Source organism: Astyanax mexicanus, chromosome 15 (genome assembly GCF_023375975.1).
Source record: "Astyanax mexicanus isolate ESR-SI-001 chromosome 15, AstMex3_surface, whole genome shotgun sequence".
NCBI lineage: Eukaryota > Metazoa > Chordata > Actinopteri > Characiformes > Acestrorhamphidae > Astyanax > Astyanax mexicanus.
The window spans coordinates 2,889,846-2,906,830 of NC_064422.1; the positions used below are offsets into that span (position 1 = coordinate 2,889,846).

At 42.0% G+C, this 16,985-nt stretch overlaps 1 protein-coding gene across 3 annotated transcripts; it reads left to right on the forward strand.

The window, feature by feature from the left end:
* Window positions 1-117: 117 nt before the first annotated feature.
* becn1 (beclin 1, autophagy related) lies at window positions 118-16,803 on the forward strand. Of its 3 annotated transcripts, none has more exons than XM_049464623.1 (12): window positions 118-369; window positions 781-914; window positions 2,105-2,169; window positions 2,661-2,719; window positions 2,811-2,901; window positions 5,859-5,995; window positions 7,844-8,038; window positions 9,306-9,452; window positions 10,453-10,602; window positions 11,732-11,792; window positions 11,873-12,015; window positions 12,907-16,803. In XM_049464623.1, the coding sequence occupies exons 2-12, from the start codon at window positions 788-790 to the stop codon at window positions 13,073-13,075; spliced, it is 1,344 nt and encodes a 447-aa protein (XP_049320580.1). In that variant the 5' UTR covers window positions 118-369; window positions 781-787; the 3' UTR covers window positions 13,076-16,803. The 3 variants fall into 3 exon arrangements, with proteins under 3 accessions (XP_049320580.1, XP_049320579.1, XP_049320578.1); XM_049464622.1 differs by having other exon boundaries at window positions 119-279; window positions 778-914; XM_049464621.1 differs by having other exon boundaries at window positions 121-369; window positions 778-914.
* Window positions 16,804-16,985: the final 182 nt, after the last annotated feature.

A 16,985-nucleotide genomic window follows, 5' to 3' on the forward strand; every position in this document is an offset into this window, starting at 1 on the left:
ACTCGGATTCAGGGTGACTGGTTGACTTCCTGCCTCAGTAGGCTGCCTCAGTAGGCAGCATGTGTGACAGTTCAGGCGTTTCCTTGTTTTCTGATCTAGCCTAAATAATTTTTAAGAGTTAATTAAACACGAATCACACCAGTATATGACAATATCGCTGTAACAATACCTGCAAAAACCTGCTATTAAATACAATTAAAATAAAACACGAAAAAGAGTGGTCGTGGCTACGTCACGGTGCGTCACCAGCAGAACAACAAAACAACAGGAAGCTGCCGGGTGAGCGTGAAGAGCTAAATTTAACGGGTTTCATTTTATTGGTTTTAATCTGGTATTTATCGGCTCCACGGTCCTGGACTATCGCTGCAGGTGAGGGTGTTCAGTTTGGGCGGTATTGGTCGCTTCAGTGCGGCGGGGTCTGATTCAGTGTGCAGGTTCAGGTTAAATAGACTGAATCATATCAGTTCTGTTTATATCAGTTGAAGACTCTCAGCTGTTTTTTGTGAAAATGTCACTTCAGTTCCTCTGTATTAGAGCAGGTGCTGTGCCGAATTCATCACCCCTGCCTGGAGAAGCACCCCCTTTATCCTTACTTAGAAAATGGAAATACCCAAGAAACTGTTGTAAACTACGCTGACTCGTAAGAAATTATAGAAAATAAACATGTCACCTGCAGCCTCTACCGAGAGGGGGTGCTTTTCCTGTTGGGGTGCTGAATTCGGCACAACACCGGTGTATTAATTACTAGTTAACAGGCTGTTTGTATCTGTACTGCAGCAGGAGGGAGATGGAGGGCTCAAAGTCTTCGAGCACCACGATGCAAGTGAGCTTCGTGTGTCAGCGATGCAGTCAGCCTCTAAAACTCGACACGTCCTTCAATGTTTTGGACCGGGGGACCATCCAGGAGCTGATTGGTAGGTTTGTAATGATGGATTTTTAGTAAGAAAATAAAAGTATCATAAAATAAAACAAGAGCTTTCATTGAAGCTTAGCTCACAGTTATTAGGAAGTCTGTTCATGACATGTTTATACTTTCTAATTAATTAAATCAGCCTAGCAATAAACTAATACAGACACCAGATACCAAACATTTCAATTTAATTCAGATTTATTTATACTTTTTACAACATATGTCATAAAGCAGCTTTACATAGAAAACAGTGAATGAATGTGAATAGGTTATGGTAGAGGTGGGTAACCCAGGTCCAGAAAGTAAAAATCCACCCCAGGGTTTTGTACCAACTGCCTGGGCAGCTCAGCTGCAGGTGGATTTTTACTTTCTGGACCTGGCACAGAATGGAAATGGAGAGCTATAGCTAATGTAGAGTACTGAGTAATGAGTGTGAAAAGAGGATGAGCACCTCAGTAGGTGTGATGGGTAAATGCACTGTATTAATATTTATCAACTCAGGGTTGTAGAGCATGAATGCAACACAGCGGGCAGTGGAGAGTCAGACTGGGCAACATTAGGAACAGGGCATCTAGATACATGTAAAAGAGATAGATAGAGAAAACAGAAAGGAAAGAAAGAGAAAGGCGTGAGTTTGTGTAATGATTCTGTAGAAGGACAGGGCTGATTCCGGAAAAATGCAACCACAAATGGACACATTCAGACAGGCCGGTCGGGCATCTCAGCACATGTGAGAGAGAGATAGATATTACAGAGAGGGAGGGAAGAAAAAAGGGGTTAGAATGGTTTATAAAACTCTGCTGGAGTGGGACGGGTCTGTTACAGAGCACAGGGACTGGAACCATGGATAGACACCTCAAGGCAATGGCTCAGGACACGGGGAGAGAAGGAGAATAAAGAAGATTAGGGCAGGGTTTATGTTTGGTGTAAGAGCTGTAAGGGAGATCGAGAGGGACTATTAAAGTAATGACTGATTTCTTGTAATCAGAGAAATTATAGGACTGTAATAGTATGTCTACAGGCTATAGTGAACCATAATGATGTGAAATTATCCAAAAGCTTGTGTAAAGACAAATGATATACTGATATACTTACCTTGTTTGAATAATAAAAAAATGTAAGTCGATCAAAAGTTTTCTTTAATCTTTCGATTGTTTAGAATTAACGCAGTGTCTTTGAAATGGTTTGTTTTAGCTCCCCTGGTTACTGTAACGCCCAGTAAACAGACTGAGAGTGGAGGCAGTGACAGCCCCCCTGAGGTAAGTGCATGGGGTCAGACAAAAAGAAGAAAACACTCAGTTATAAATACTTTACTTACAGTTACAGCAGTGTTTTTATATGTATAACAGTGACAAAATGTGTAGGAACTTCATAGAAGAATAGAAATTCTTCTTAACTGTAAGTGAGAGTCAGTGGAGTTATTTTGGAGCATTTCTATTGGCCCATTTATTGGGATATTTTGGAAAATTGTAAAGAATAACGGTAGGGGTGTGCCGTATCGTATACAATAATATTGCAAAACAAATTTTTACAGAACAAATACAATAAAATAAATAGCATGATATTCTTAAAGCATTCTGTTGAAAATAAAAACATTTTATTTTGCTCTTTACTGTATTTATATTTAACTATTAAATATTTAAACTAAAGTATTGTAATCATATTTCGTGCCAATTCACCACATTGGAGATACACTGATTTTTGTGGGACAAATACAGTATAAATGTATAATTTTGAATTTCTTACATAGGAAACATTTGTGGAGAGCAAACCTGATGGAGTATCAAGGAAGTACATCCCGCCTGCAAGGTGTGAGGACTGTAACAGTTCTGCCTGTATAATTAATATATAATTTAAATGTGAGCATGTCTCTGAGTTTGATCTGTGTGCTCTGCTGTAGGATGATGTCTACAGAAAGTGCCAACAGCTTCACTCTGATTGGAGAAGCGTCTGACGGAGGAACCATGGAGAACCTGAGTCGCAGGCTGAAGGTACAGCAGAGGTTCTGTAAATGACCCACATTAAACAGAAACAGAGCAACCTGAGATTGATCACAAGGTTTTAGCTCTCTCTCTCTCTCACACACACACACACACACACACAATACAAATAATATAAATACATTAAAACTCATTTCAGAACTTCTAAATGTGACCCAATCACAGGGAGACACTTGGTAATGCCACACCCATGCATGTGTGCAGTTAAGAAAATGTATTATATTAATTTTTTACATTCTGCAGGTGCTGGTCAACGAATTAGAATAATTTGAAATAGTGCAATCATGAAATTCTTTGAATGCATTTTTTGTGCAGAAAGCAAATCAGGTGTTCACCGCACCTGTCCTACTCGTTAGACTAATCACAAAACTCGTTTCATTGAATTAGAATAATTTTTATTATAATTACAATCATCACTTTCTCAGTATTTTGTGGCTGCCCCCTTGGCTTGTATGACTGCCTGAAGTCTCCGCGGCATCGATTTGACCAGCTTGTCGCAAGTTTCCGCACTCACAGCTTCCCAGGCAGTGGCGATGTTCTGCTTCAGTTGGTCCAGCGTAGTAGGCTTTCTGTCGCGAATTTTCCACTTGACGATGGCCCAAAGGTTTTCAATGACATTGAGGTCAGGCGAGTTGGCCGGCCATGCCAAAACTTCAAGCTGTTTTTTAGTGAACCAATCTTTGGTCGACTTTGCCGCATGAGCCGGTGCAAGATCCTGTTGAAATATGAAGTCTTCTTCGCCGAACTGTTCCTCAACAGTCGGAATCAGGAACGTTTCCAGAACATCCTGATATACGGCAGCATTGACAGTCTTCTTGAGGAAGCAGAGTTTCCCTACACCTCGAGCGGACATGCATCCCCAGACCATAACGCTCTGGGGAAACTTGACGGATCTTTTCACGCACTCGTGGTTGTAGGTTTTGCCACCACGACGCCAGACACGAGGACCTTGGTCACCGAAGGAGATGCAGAAGCGTGATTCGTCACTGAAGACCACTTTCTGCCAGTCTTCAGCAGTCCACTCGCCGTGTTCTTTGGCCCACTTCACCCGTTTCTTCATTTGTTTCTTGTTCAGCATCGGTTTTACTGCTGGAACGCGAGATTTGAAGCCGAGTTGGCGCAGACGACGGTAAGTGGTTGATCTGGAGACGTCAGCGCCGGTCTGCTTGTTCCACAAGTCGGTGAGCTCGGAAGTGGACTTGAACCGGTTGCTGACTGCGATCTTTCTCAGCTGCTTGTTGTCGCGAGCAGAAGTTTTTCGGACGCCGGAACAGTTGGTGCGCTTGCTGCAGTTTTTCTTGAGAGCTTTGCAGACGGAAGACTGGCTGATGCCGAGCTGCTCAGCAATTTTAGTTTGGGTCAAGCCTTGTTGGCGAAGGGCTTGAATTTGAGCCACTATTCCGGTTGAGAGGTCGCGCTGCTTACCCATGATTGATTTTACAACTTAGAAATTCTACTCAACCCTGACTTTATACTGCACAGTGAACACTCTTCACAGAAAACAAAAATTCAAGCATTTATTCTAATTCAATGAAACGGTTTCTCCATTATTCTAATTCAATAAAACAACAGTGTCACAGTTAAATGGCCTAAATGGGCCTTTTGGAAAGCTCAGCTGAGCAAATTTTCTTCCAGGTAACGAGTTCTGTGATTAGTCTAACGAGTAGGACAGGTGCGGTGAACACCTGATTTGCTTTCTGCACAAAAAATGCATTCAAAGAATTTCATGATTGCACTATTTCAAATTATTCTAATTCGTTGACCAGCACCTGTAGATTGATATTAAACACATAATAATTAAGGAACATATATGGAATTACATAGTAAACAGTAAAAAAAAGGGTTTGGTCTCCACAATCCCCTGATCTAAACCTGATCAATTGAGATGGTGATTTGGGATGAGCTGGAATAAAGAAAAAGCAGCAAATATTGTTCAGCACCTCCAGGAACTCCTTCAATGCTGAGAAAACTATTCCAAGGGACTCTCCCTCATGAAAATACCAAGAGTGTTCAGATCTGTCCTCAAAGGCTAATGAGGTACTTCAAAAAAATCTAAAGTGTAAAACATATTCTGATTTAACACTTTTTATTTACAGAATAATTAAGCATGTTTTCCTGTATAGCTTTAATATAGTCTTCAATATTAAATTTACAATGTAAATATCTTTAATGAGAAGAGTTGTGGCCTAACCTTTGACTGGTACTGTAACTTAAATGTGGGAGGAAAGTATAATAAATGTGAGAGTACATTGTAAAAATATAAAATCTAATCTAGTTTAAATATCTGAATGCTTGTTTTAAGTGTTTTCTTGCTGAAAATTCAATGTCCTGAATTAACTAATAATCGGCCAAAACAATTTTAGTTGATTAAACCCCCCCAAAAAGTACAAATATGTTATTAATTCTTAAATATATTAATTATATTACTTTGATTATTCGAACATTTGAAATATTAGGTGATTGGACTACTTTTTAGAGGATTTTACTTGCTAAGATATATATTTTTTGCAGTGTGGGCTCTGTACTTTTCTTTTTTAGTGATTGGCTCAGTAACTTTTGAGCTAATTATTAATCATACACATTCTGGAATGTAATAAGTGACACTTTTCTTTTTTTTCGTTTTATTAATTAGGGTTAATGTATGCTGAAATTTAAATAGGGATATACAGCTCATGGATTTAGAGTGAATACAGCAGTATCACCGTAATTGTGGAGCAGTGTAGTCAGTAGTTCAAGCTAAACACAATCACTGTTATTTGAATAAGATGGAGAGAAAAATGCTCCAGCTTTTACACTGTTTACAGCACCACCTACTAATGTGGTTTTTTTCTACAAGATGTTACAGGATACCATGTAACATCACAAATACACTCTGGAGTGGTCACATGACTTTGTCACAGTTATATTGTACTGAACCCTCACATCCCCGTATCCTGTATCTCCCTTAGGTTACAAGTGATCTGTTTGACATCATGTCAGGTCAGACCGATGTAGACCACCCGCTGTGTGAGGAGTGTACAGACACACTGCTGGACCACCTGGACACACAGCTCAACATCACTGAAAACGAGTGTCAGAACTACAAGTAAGTCAGTGAGCTTCATGTAGAGGAGTGTTTTTTATATACACGGAGGTCTGCAGACGTCCAGCACGGCACAAAATACTTACAAATCTAATCAACGTGATTAATGACTGACCCCAAATCAGCAGTCAGTCAGTCGAGACATGTTCAGTGTTTGACTTTAGACTTTTGGGTGTATTAACCCCCCTCGTGACCTACATTTCCTACTTAACATTCCAAGATTAATGCAAGGAAATTACTACCTTTAGATCAAGCTATCGTGCATTTTTAATCTTCTAGATTCCAGTTTATCAAGTTCGGAATATCAATCCAGATTTAGTTTTCCTGGGTCGTATAACAGCTGATGTTATTTGTTGACCATGCAGTGTCTTACCTACCATTTCAATTCATACCTGTGTTCAACTGTTACACTGCACCCACTGCATCTACTGCACCCACTGCACCTACTGCACCCACTGCACCTACTGCACCCACTGCACCTACTGCACCCACTGCATCTACTGCACCCACTGCATCTACTGCACCCACTGCATCTACTGCACCCACTGCATCTACTGCACCCACTGCACCTACTGCACCCACTGCACCTACTGCACCTACTGCATCTACTGAACCCACTGCACCCACTGCATCTACTGCACCCATTGCATCTACTGCACCCACTGCATCTACTGCACCCACTGCATTTACTGCACCCACTGCATCTACTGAACCCACTGCACCCACTGCACCTACTGCACCCACTGCACCCACTGCACCTACTGCACCTACTGCACCCACTGCACCTACTGCACCTACTGCATCTACTGAACCCACTGCACCCACTGCACCTACTGCACCCACTGCACCCACTGCACCTACTGCACCTACTGCACCCACTGCACCTACTGCACCTACTGCACCCACTGCACCTACTGCACCTACTGCATCTACTGAACCCACTGCACCCACTGCACCCACTGCACCCACTGCACCTACTGCACCCACTGCACCTACTGCACCTACTGCACCCACTGCACCTACTGCATCTACTGAACCCACTGCACCCACTGCACCTACTGCACCCACTGCACCTACTGCACCCACTGCACCTACTGCACCCACTGCACCCACTGCACCTACTGCACCTACTGCATCTACTGAACCCACTGCACCCACTGCATCTACTGCACCCACTGCATCTACTGCACCCACTGCATCTACTGCACCCACTGCATCTACTGCACCCACTGCATTTACTGAACCCACTGCATCTACTGCATCTACTGCACCCACTGCACCTACTGCACCCACTGCACCTACTGCACCTACTGCACCCACTGCACCTACTGCACCCACTGCACCCACTGCATCTACTGCACCCATTGCATCTACTGCATCTACTGCACCCACTGGACCCACTGCATTTACTGCACCCACTGCATTTACTGCACCCACTGCATTTACTGCACCCACTGCACCTACTGAACCCACTGCATCTACTGAACCCACTGCATCTACTGGACTATCTCCTTATTTTGACATTGTTTACATTTCGATTCACTCCTGTTCTATACACACATGTAAATAGAAATGTAAAACCTGTATATTCACAGTATATATATTATACTGTAAATTCAGCAGTGCAGAATTGTGTGTGTATAGTGCAAGTTAAGCGTCTATATTTAATTTTATGATTTATATATTTTGTTATTTCTGTTTCTTTTACTCACCTCTACATCTGTACTTATGTGATGTTGCAATAAACCTGATTTTATTGAATTCAAATCAAAATGAGGCTCAGCTGGTCATTGTTCTGTATTGTTTGTCAGTACAGTGTAGTTGATGGTGTGTGTGTGGTTTGATTGACAGGAACTGTCTGGAGCTGCTGTCTCAGCTGCAGGAGGAGGACGAGGGCTCGCTGCTGAACGAGCTGCAGCAGCTCAGACAGGAGGAGGACGCATTGATCCAGCAGCTGGAGGCCATCGAGGAGAAGCGAGAGGTCGTAGCCAAGGACCTGTCTGAAGCTCGCGTACACACTCAGCAACTGGACACGGAGGAGCTGCAGTGAGTGATGGGAAAATAGAGAAACAGTGATGGAAACAGAGGTGCATTTCAGAGAGGCAGGGAAAACAGTCTCATGTTAGAAAAGAAAGCAGCATTTTATGTAGCCTGGGCCTTAAAGCAACAGTATGTAGCATTTTCCTCTTAAAATTGCAGCATCATTATAATAATTCTTTATTGCATTGCCATTGAGAGGGAACCTCATTTGCAGTGTAGCTGAGAGCCACAGGAAGAGTGACAGAAACGTATATTGGAACATTTTGAAAATTAACGTTGTTAAGAAAGATTTCATACTAATAAACCTCATTAAAAAGATTTATAACCAGAAAACAGTAAAAACTATTAAAAAAACCCAATGACGTGAGTAAAATATCTCAAAGCAGAGTGATAGAGTCTAGAGCTTTCAGAGACCTGAAACCACATTGAGCTCTGTAATTAAATCCTCACTGTAATAGTAAAAACTGAGTCTCTTAGTTGGTACTCTAGGCTCAGAACTCTAGAGGGAACTGCATTATGTAACTTTGGTGAATTTCACTTTTAGCTGTTCATGTTTTTGTATAAAATCCTTTAATAGTACTTTACCGTCCACATGATATTTTCATACATTACGTTCAGTGACGGTGCTTTATCTCTCAGCTTGTCCAGAAATGCAGGCAAGTGTGTGATTCTAGAGATGAATCTCCAAGTATGAAAAACGCATCCCAATCCAATGCTTCTTTAAGATTCCTCGTGTGTAAAGAGCATTTCTTGTAGAGTCGAGTCCAGCTCCTGCCAGTGAATCTTAACCAAGAGCCTGTAATAAAAGTACGTGCTTGTGTGATACTTATATGTGCGCCTATAAAAAAATGTTTGGTCGGAATCAAAAAAGCAGGTGTGAAAGTTGCCTTCACACAGGGTCTGGAACAAAAGAAAAAAAATTGGTCCGAACGAAAGAAGTGGTTTGGTCCAGAACAGTGTGAAAACACATTTTTTTTAGATGGTTTGAACTGGATGCTAACTGGATGCCTCCTCACTGCAGCAGCTATATTGTGCAGTGTACTCTGCTTATTCAGAATACTGATTTAGTTAATATTGAATATAGTATTGCACATAGTATATTCCGTAAATAGTACTAACTGCATTGTATGTTACAGTAATGTAACATTTACACCATATCCTCACGGTCCAGTTACACCCAAAAGAGCAATTGTTAAAACAGATAAATATAAAGATAAAATAAAATAATAATAAAATAGCTAAAAAAGGGTCTCCCTCTCTGCTCCTCTCTCAGGTATCAGAAGGAGTACTGTGAGTTTAAACGGCAGCAGCTGGAGCTGGATGATGAACTGAAGAGTGTGGATAATCAGATGCGTTACTGTCAGACTCAGCTGGACAGACTCAAGAAAACCAACGTCTTTAATGCCACCTTCCATATCTGGTAAGTGGTGCAATTATTAGTTACTCCAAAGGGTGATGTCGCTCAGCAAGGGGCATCTGTGAGCTGATGTATCAGAACCAAGTCTCTGTGCTTTCCCTCCGAGTGCTCTGTGATGCTACTCAGCAATGCTGCTTCAGCAACAGTTTGAAAAGAGGTGGTGGCTGACTTGATGTGTCCGAGGAGGCATGTTCTAGTCCTCGCTCTCCTGGTGTTGGGTTGGGTAATTAGCCATGGAAATTGGGGAGAAAAAAAAGTTAATTCAGACCTGAGTAATTAGGGCTGCACAAGATATAATTTTAATATTGGTTTCCTGCTTAAAATAAACTGAAAATATCCACACTTAATTATTTCCCGTTTTTGGCAGATTATGTGTAATTAATATCATGGCATGTTGGAGCTTTAATTGTCTGTGAGATTTGTGAACATTTCTGTAATTTATAGTATCGTAATATCCACTGCCTGACACACACTATAATAATAGGTTGAACTGCCTTTAGCTTTGATCACTGCAGCATTCGCTGTGGCATCATTTCCACAAACCGTGGCTAGCCTTAGTGTAAATCTGAAAGTGCTTTACTTACTAGTTTTGTTTACTTGCCCACCCAGCAGCGAGATCTGCTGAATTAAAGGAAAACATACGATAATCACCCATACAGAGAGATTGTATGGGTGATAACCGATAGGAGACTCTTACTCATTTATTTTTAAATTCATGCAGTGTGAATTGCAGAACAGCAACATATTGCAATGCTATACTTTTTAATCACAGGTTTGGACAGGATTTGGTCAGGCTACAGTCTGTCTCAGAGAATTTCACCCTGTTTGTGCTGTAAAAACGGGTGAGTTAGGGTTCGATCAGATGGTTCTCTGTTTTGTTTGGGAACATCTTCAGGCCTGATTAAAGCTCTGCTGCTGTGTTCTGTTTAGTATTGTGATGTGAGGGTGAAAGTCTATCCTCCGTGTTTATCAGAGACCTATTTCTCTCTCTCTGTGGATTTAGGCACAGTGGGCAGTTCGGAACCATTAATAACTTCCGTCTTGGCCGTTTACCCAGCGTTCCTGTGGAGTGGAATGAGATTAATGCAGCCTGGGGTCAGACTGTGCTCCTCCTGCATGCTCTGGCTAACAAGATGGGCCTGCGGTTCCAGAGGTATCACAGCACCACAGCATTCATTAGTGAACGAGCGGAGTATCAAAACAGCATTGTTATAGCATAGAACAGCACAGAATAATTGGAAATCCCCCAAAAAATATTTTAAAAAGGACCTCTGCTGTTCAGATGAACAAATAAAAGGGGGAATGATTTATGCAGAACAATGATTAATTTATTTCAACTAATATTGTGCTCTGTTGTTAAAGACAATTATACTACCAGTCAAAGGTTTTAGAACACCCCCAGTTTTTCCCCTGTTTATTTTTGCCATTTAAGCTATTCAGGGACAGTCAAAAACATAAAATTGTACACGATAGCAGTAAACTGACAGAGCTTTTAAGGGTAAAAAATGTATATTGTAGGGAAAAAAGGTAATTGTATAATGGAAAAAATAGGGTTGCTAGGAAACAAGTCATTGGTTAAAAACTTAGAGCTCTTAATGTGTTTTTTTAAATGGATGCAATAAATGAGAATTTACAAAGCCTTTGTCTGTAGTAAAGCACTGGTGGAACATTTAGTACTGCAGCATTTACACACTTACACACAGCACATTCACACTTTCAGCATCATAACTAGAAAAAGACACAGAAACTCAGAGAACTCTGTAACTATTAAAAGCCTGAGTATTTTCTTTGAAGAAATTACAGATGAAACCATGGAGCAGTGAGTACTGTTTCCTACACATTTAAAACACTCTTACAAACTGGAGAAACCTGCTACAGGAAAACGTCTGGCTGACCCACATGGCAACAGCGCCTTTAGCTCAGTTTAGCATTGGACTCAGTTTCAGCAGTTAAGAGAAGAATGAAAGGTCTGACAGGTGAAATGTGGAGCAGCTTATCTCGGTGCTACAGCTTCTGCTGCACTACAGAACAATAGGGGTGTTCTAAAACATTTGACCAACAGTGAAAATTTAGGCTTTCTTATTTATGCAGGTAAAAAGCATGGCAAAATATTGTTGAATATAAATGTTCAGTTTCAGTGAATCATGTAGAGAATAATACTGAAGAGCAGTTATTTCCATAGCATTAATGTTATTGTATGGTATGGAGGATAGAAATGTTAACTTTATTTTAAAGAAAGCTCTAAACAGTTCCACCAGTAGAACCCTGTGGTCTCTTGGCAGGTATCGGTTAGTTCCGTATGGAAACCACTCCTACCTGGAATCCCTCACAGACAAATCCAAGGTCAGTACTGCATTAACAGATCTGTATTAGATTTATACTGATTTATATTAGACGTGTCTGAACTTGTCCGTGTCTCTCAGGAGCTGCCGCTGTACTGCTCGGGCGGACTGCGCTTCTTCTGGGATAATAAATTTGACCATGCGATGGTGGCCTTCCTGGACTGTGTTCAGCAGTTTAAAGAGGAGGTGGAGAAGGGAGACACCGGCTTCTGTCTTCCCTACAGGCAAGAGGTTTTTCAATGGTTTTAACAGGACAAATATATTTGTGAACCTGGAGCCATATATGATTTACAATAAGAGTTCATCACTTCATCCCCAGTACTTACCACAGTAATAAACAGTGTTAAATGTGAAGCTCCTCATTAATTCCTTGTCACACTGATCATTACAATTCAGTGATGCTCTGTAGTAATGACACTGTGCATTTGGTTAATAATAATAATAATAATAATAATAATAATAATAATAATAATGATATAAAATCTTTTTTAGTTTGGAATTTGTTAAAATGAGCAAAGGGGGGTGCCTAGTGGTCCAGTGCTACCACTATGAGCAGGAGAATGGTGGTCATGTATTTTGGTTTTGTAGTTTGCCATCAGCTGCCAGAGTTCTGGGAGAGCACAACTGGCCTTGCTCTTATTGGGTGGGTACAGTAGATGGCGCTCTCTCCCCATATCACTCCAAAGGGTGATGTTGATCAGCACAAGGCATCTGTGAGCTGATGTATCAGAAGTCTCTGCACTTTCCTCTGAGCGAGCTGCAATGCTACTTAGCAATGCTGCTTCAGCAGCATTTAATTACAGAATATTATGATTAATACAGTAATTTTTTTAGGCGACAGACACCACTAATATAAAAGTAATTTAATTTTTCATTTCAGTTTTTACATTTAAATAACAATGATTATATGCTTAATGAATAAGAAAAGGTGTGATCACAATTAATCACAGAATTCTTCTTATCCACTAAGAAAGTGCTAAAGTTTTAAGCTTTATGGTGTATAATGGTAATTGTAGGGTCTGCATCAGAAAGTTGAGGGAAGAAGAGTGTTTGCCCTGTAGTCTGATGTTGGGTTCCACCGTTGGTTCCTAAACTCTGTATCACTTTGTGTTCAGGATGGACGTGGATAAGGGGAAGATTGAAGACACAGGGGGCAGCGGAGGGTCCTACTCCATAAAGACTCAGTTTAACTCGGAGGAGCAGTGGACCAAAGCCCTTAAATTTATGCTTACCAACCTTAAATGGGGCTTAGCTTGGGTCTCCTCACAGTTTTACAACCGCTAGAGCTTCACCAGCCCCTCAACTACACCAGAGACTGAGCTTCACCAGCCCCTCAACTACACAAGACTCTCAACTTCACCAGACCCTGAACTACACCAGACCCTGAACTTCACCAGACCCTCAACTTCACCAGCCCCTCAACTTCACCAGACCCTCAACTTCACCAGCCCCTCAACTACACCAGACCCTCAACTTCACCAGACCCTGAACTACACCAGACCCTGAACTACACCAGACCCTGAACTACACCAGACCCTGAACTACACCAGACCCTGAACTTCACCAGACCCTGAACTTCACCAGACCCTGAACTTCACCAGACCCTGAACTTCACCAGACCCTGAACTACACCAGACCCTCAACTTCACCAGACCCTGAACTACACCAGACCCTGAACTACACCAGACCCTCAACTACACCAGACCCTGAACTACACCAGACCCTGAACTACACCAGACCCTGAACTACACCAGACCCTGAACTTCACCAGCCCCTGAACTTCACCAGCCCCTCAACTACACCAGCCCCTGAACTACACCAGCCCCTCAACTACACCAGCCCCTCAACTTCACCAGACCCTCAACTTCACCAGACCCTCAACTTCACCAGACCCTGAACTACACCAGACCCTGAACTACACCAGACCCTGAACTACACCAGACCCTGAACTTCACCAGACCCTCAACTTCACCAGACCCTCAACTTCACCAGACCCTGAACTACACCAGACCCTGAACTTCACCAGACCCTGAACTTCACCAGACCCTGAACTTCACCAGACCCTGAACTACACCAGACCCTGAACTTCACCAGCCCCTGAACTTCACCAGCCCCTGAACTTCACCAGCCCCTCAACTACACCAGACCCTGAACTACACCAGACCCTGAACTACACCAGCCCCTCAACTACACCAGACCCTCAACTACACCAGACCCTGAACTTCACCAGACCCTGAACTTCACCAGACCCTGAACTTCACCAGACCCTCAACTACACCAGACCCCGAACTTCACCAGACCCCGAACTTCACCAGACCCCGAACTGCACCAGACCCCGAACTGCACCAGACCCCGAACTGCACCAGACCCCGAACTGCACCAGACCCCGAACTGCACCAGACCCCGAACTGCACCAGACCCCGAACTTCACCAGACCCCGAACTGCACCAGACCCCGAACTTCACCAGACCCCGAACTTCACCAGACCCCGAACTTCACCAGACCCCGAACTTCACCAGACCCCGAACTTCACCAGACCCCGAACTTCACCAGACCCCGAACTTCACCAGACCCCGAACTACACCAGACCCTGAACTACACCAGACCCCGAACTACACCAGACCCCGAACTTCACCAGACCCCGAACTTCACCAGACCCCGAACTTCACCAGACCCTGAACTACACCAGACCCTGAACTTCACCAGACCCTGAACTTCACCAGACCCTGAACTTCACCAGACCCTGAACTTCACCAGACCCTGAACTTCACCAGACCCTGAACTTCACCAGACCCTGAACTTCACCAGACCCTGAACTTCACCAGACCCTGAACTTCACCAGACCCTGAACTTCACCAGACCCTGAACTTCACCAGACCCTGAACTTCACCAGACCCTGAACTTCACCAGACCCCGAACTTCACCAGACCCCGAACTTCACCAGACCCCGAACTTCACCAGACCCCGAACTACACCAGACCCCGAACTACACCAGACCCTGAACTACACCAGACCCCGAACTACACCAGACCCCGAACTTCACCAGACCCCGAACTTCACCAGACCCCGAACTTCACCAGACCCTGAACTACACCAGACCCTGAACTTCACCAGACCCTGAACTTCACCAGACCCTGAACTTCACCAGACCCTGAACTTCACCAGACCCTGAACTTCACCAGACCCTGAACTTCACCAGACTCTCAACTTCATCAGATTCACTCGTCTTTCAGGCTTTGCTCAGATTTCCAGTGAAAATAAAAAAGCACATGCACGGTTCTGCAGTTACTAGTAATAATACTGATAAACACAGTCTCCTACAGTACTGTAGCATCCATTACTCCATTAGTTTCATTTTAACTCACTTTACTCTGTACCTGATGATCTAAAATTTCTGGAAGTCTACTGGTCAGCGTGGGGCTCTGTCTGCTGAACATCCACAGAGACACTACATGGACCATGGATTCAGGCTTAATAAGAAATGTTACGGACTGATATATAACTGAACTAATATATAATTATATATATATATATATATATATATATATATATAGTTCAGTTATATATACATCAATTATATATTATATATAAAATAATAAATAATGGTCTGTACTGGAATGCTACCACAAAGCCTGTGTGTATTAGCCTAGAGTATTACACTGGATCTGCACTGGAGCAGAACCAGATCATTATTGTAAGAAAAATGTTTGAAACAACTGAATCTGCTTGTAGAAATAAACTATAAGGCCAAATGTTTGTGGACACTTGCATGTCTCTCACCATCTGCTTCAGTCCAACATCCCAGTCTGAGCTTTTACTAATGCAGCTCAGTTCACTAGAAATAAACGGCCCACAAGCTTCGATTCCATCTGTTTTATTGTACCGTGACCATGCTGATGAATCTTTTACAGTGGTATGAAAAAGAGTAAGTAAAATAAAGTTAAGATTTACAAAAAGAGTGCAATAAATAATAAAACAGCCTCTAAACTCTTCCTATAGCTTCCAATAAGAGTCTGGTTGAAGGTATTTTGGATCATTCTTCTTTACAAAACATCTCCAGTTCAGTCAGGTTTGATGGTTTCTGATCATGAACAGCCCACTTAAAATTTACACTACAGATTAATAATAATAATAATCAGGTCTGGAGACTGAGATGATCATTCCAGAATGCTGTACTTGTTCCTCTGCATGAACGCTTTAGTAGATTTTGATCAGTGTTTAGGGTCGTTGTCAAGAATCTGCTGATATTGACTGGAATCCATGAGACTCTCAACTTTAACAAGATCCCCAGTACCTGCACTGATCACACGGCCCCACAGCATGATGGAACCACCATCACATTTTACTGTGGGGAGCAGTAAAGTGTTTGTCTTGAAATGCTGTTCTTTTGGGCTCTAATAATTAGTGCTAAATGTATTCAAATCAATAAAACAACAAGATTGCCCAAATGATGAACCTTCCCAATTTTGTTTAAAGAATTATTGCACACTTTTTGTAAATCCTATAAACCTAATTTCACTTCTCAAATATCACTGTGTTCTTCTGCTATATGATCTATTTAACTGAAATTTCTGATCCGAACCAATGATTTATAAAGGAAAATAATGAAAATGATCTGGGGTGCCCAAACTTTTGCATACCACTGTACTTAGTACACCAGTGATGACTTTCTTCTTCATGACATTCAGTTGTACCAGTTACGGACAATATTTGTACAATGGTTCAGATTGATTTTCCATAATTTCTCACCTTGACAGTTGTTTATTTTCCACCCATAGACAGCTTTATGGTTTTTATGTTGGTTGCAGAGCATTTATGTTGGATAAATGCTCTGCACAAATAAAACCCAAATCTGAAACTGAACTTAGACATTCTTACTTTGAACAGTTAATGTATCAGAACACGCCTGGCCAACAAATGACACCTGACAATCACATGTGAGCAAATGGAGAGATTTAGACAAAATCCTCTGGACTGTGTGTCAGATCCAATAAATAAAAGCTAAAATGTCATTTTCTTCTCATATGTATCTTTTAATGTCAAACCCAACTATTTTTGGTCTACAGCAGAAATAAAGGGGCCACCTCACTGTTCCTGTACTTCTGGAGGGAGACTGAATTTAGGGCAGGCAAGAAAAAAAGACAGGCTTAAAAATGACTTTTTATTGAATGAAAGGCAGAAAACGTCCCCGTTC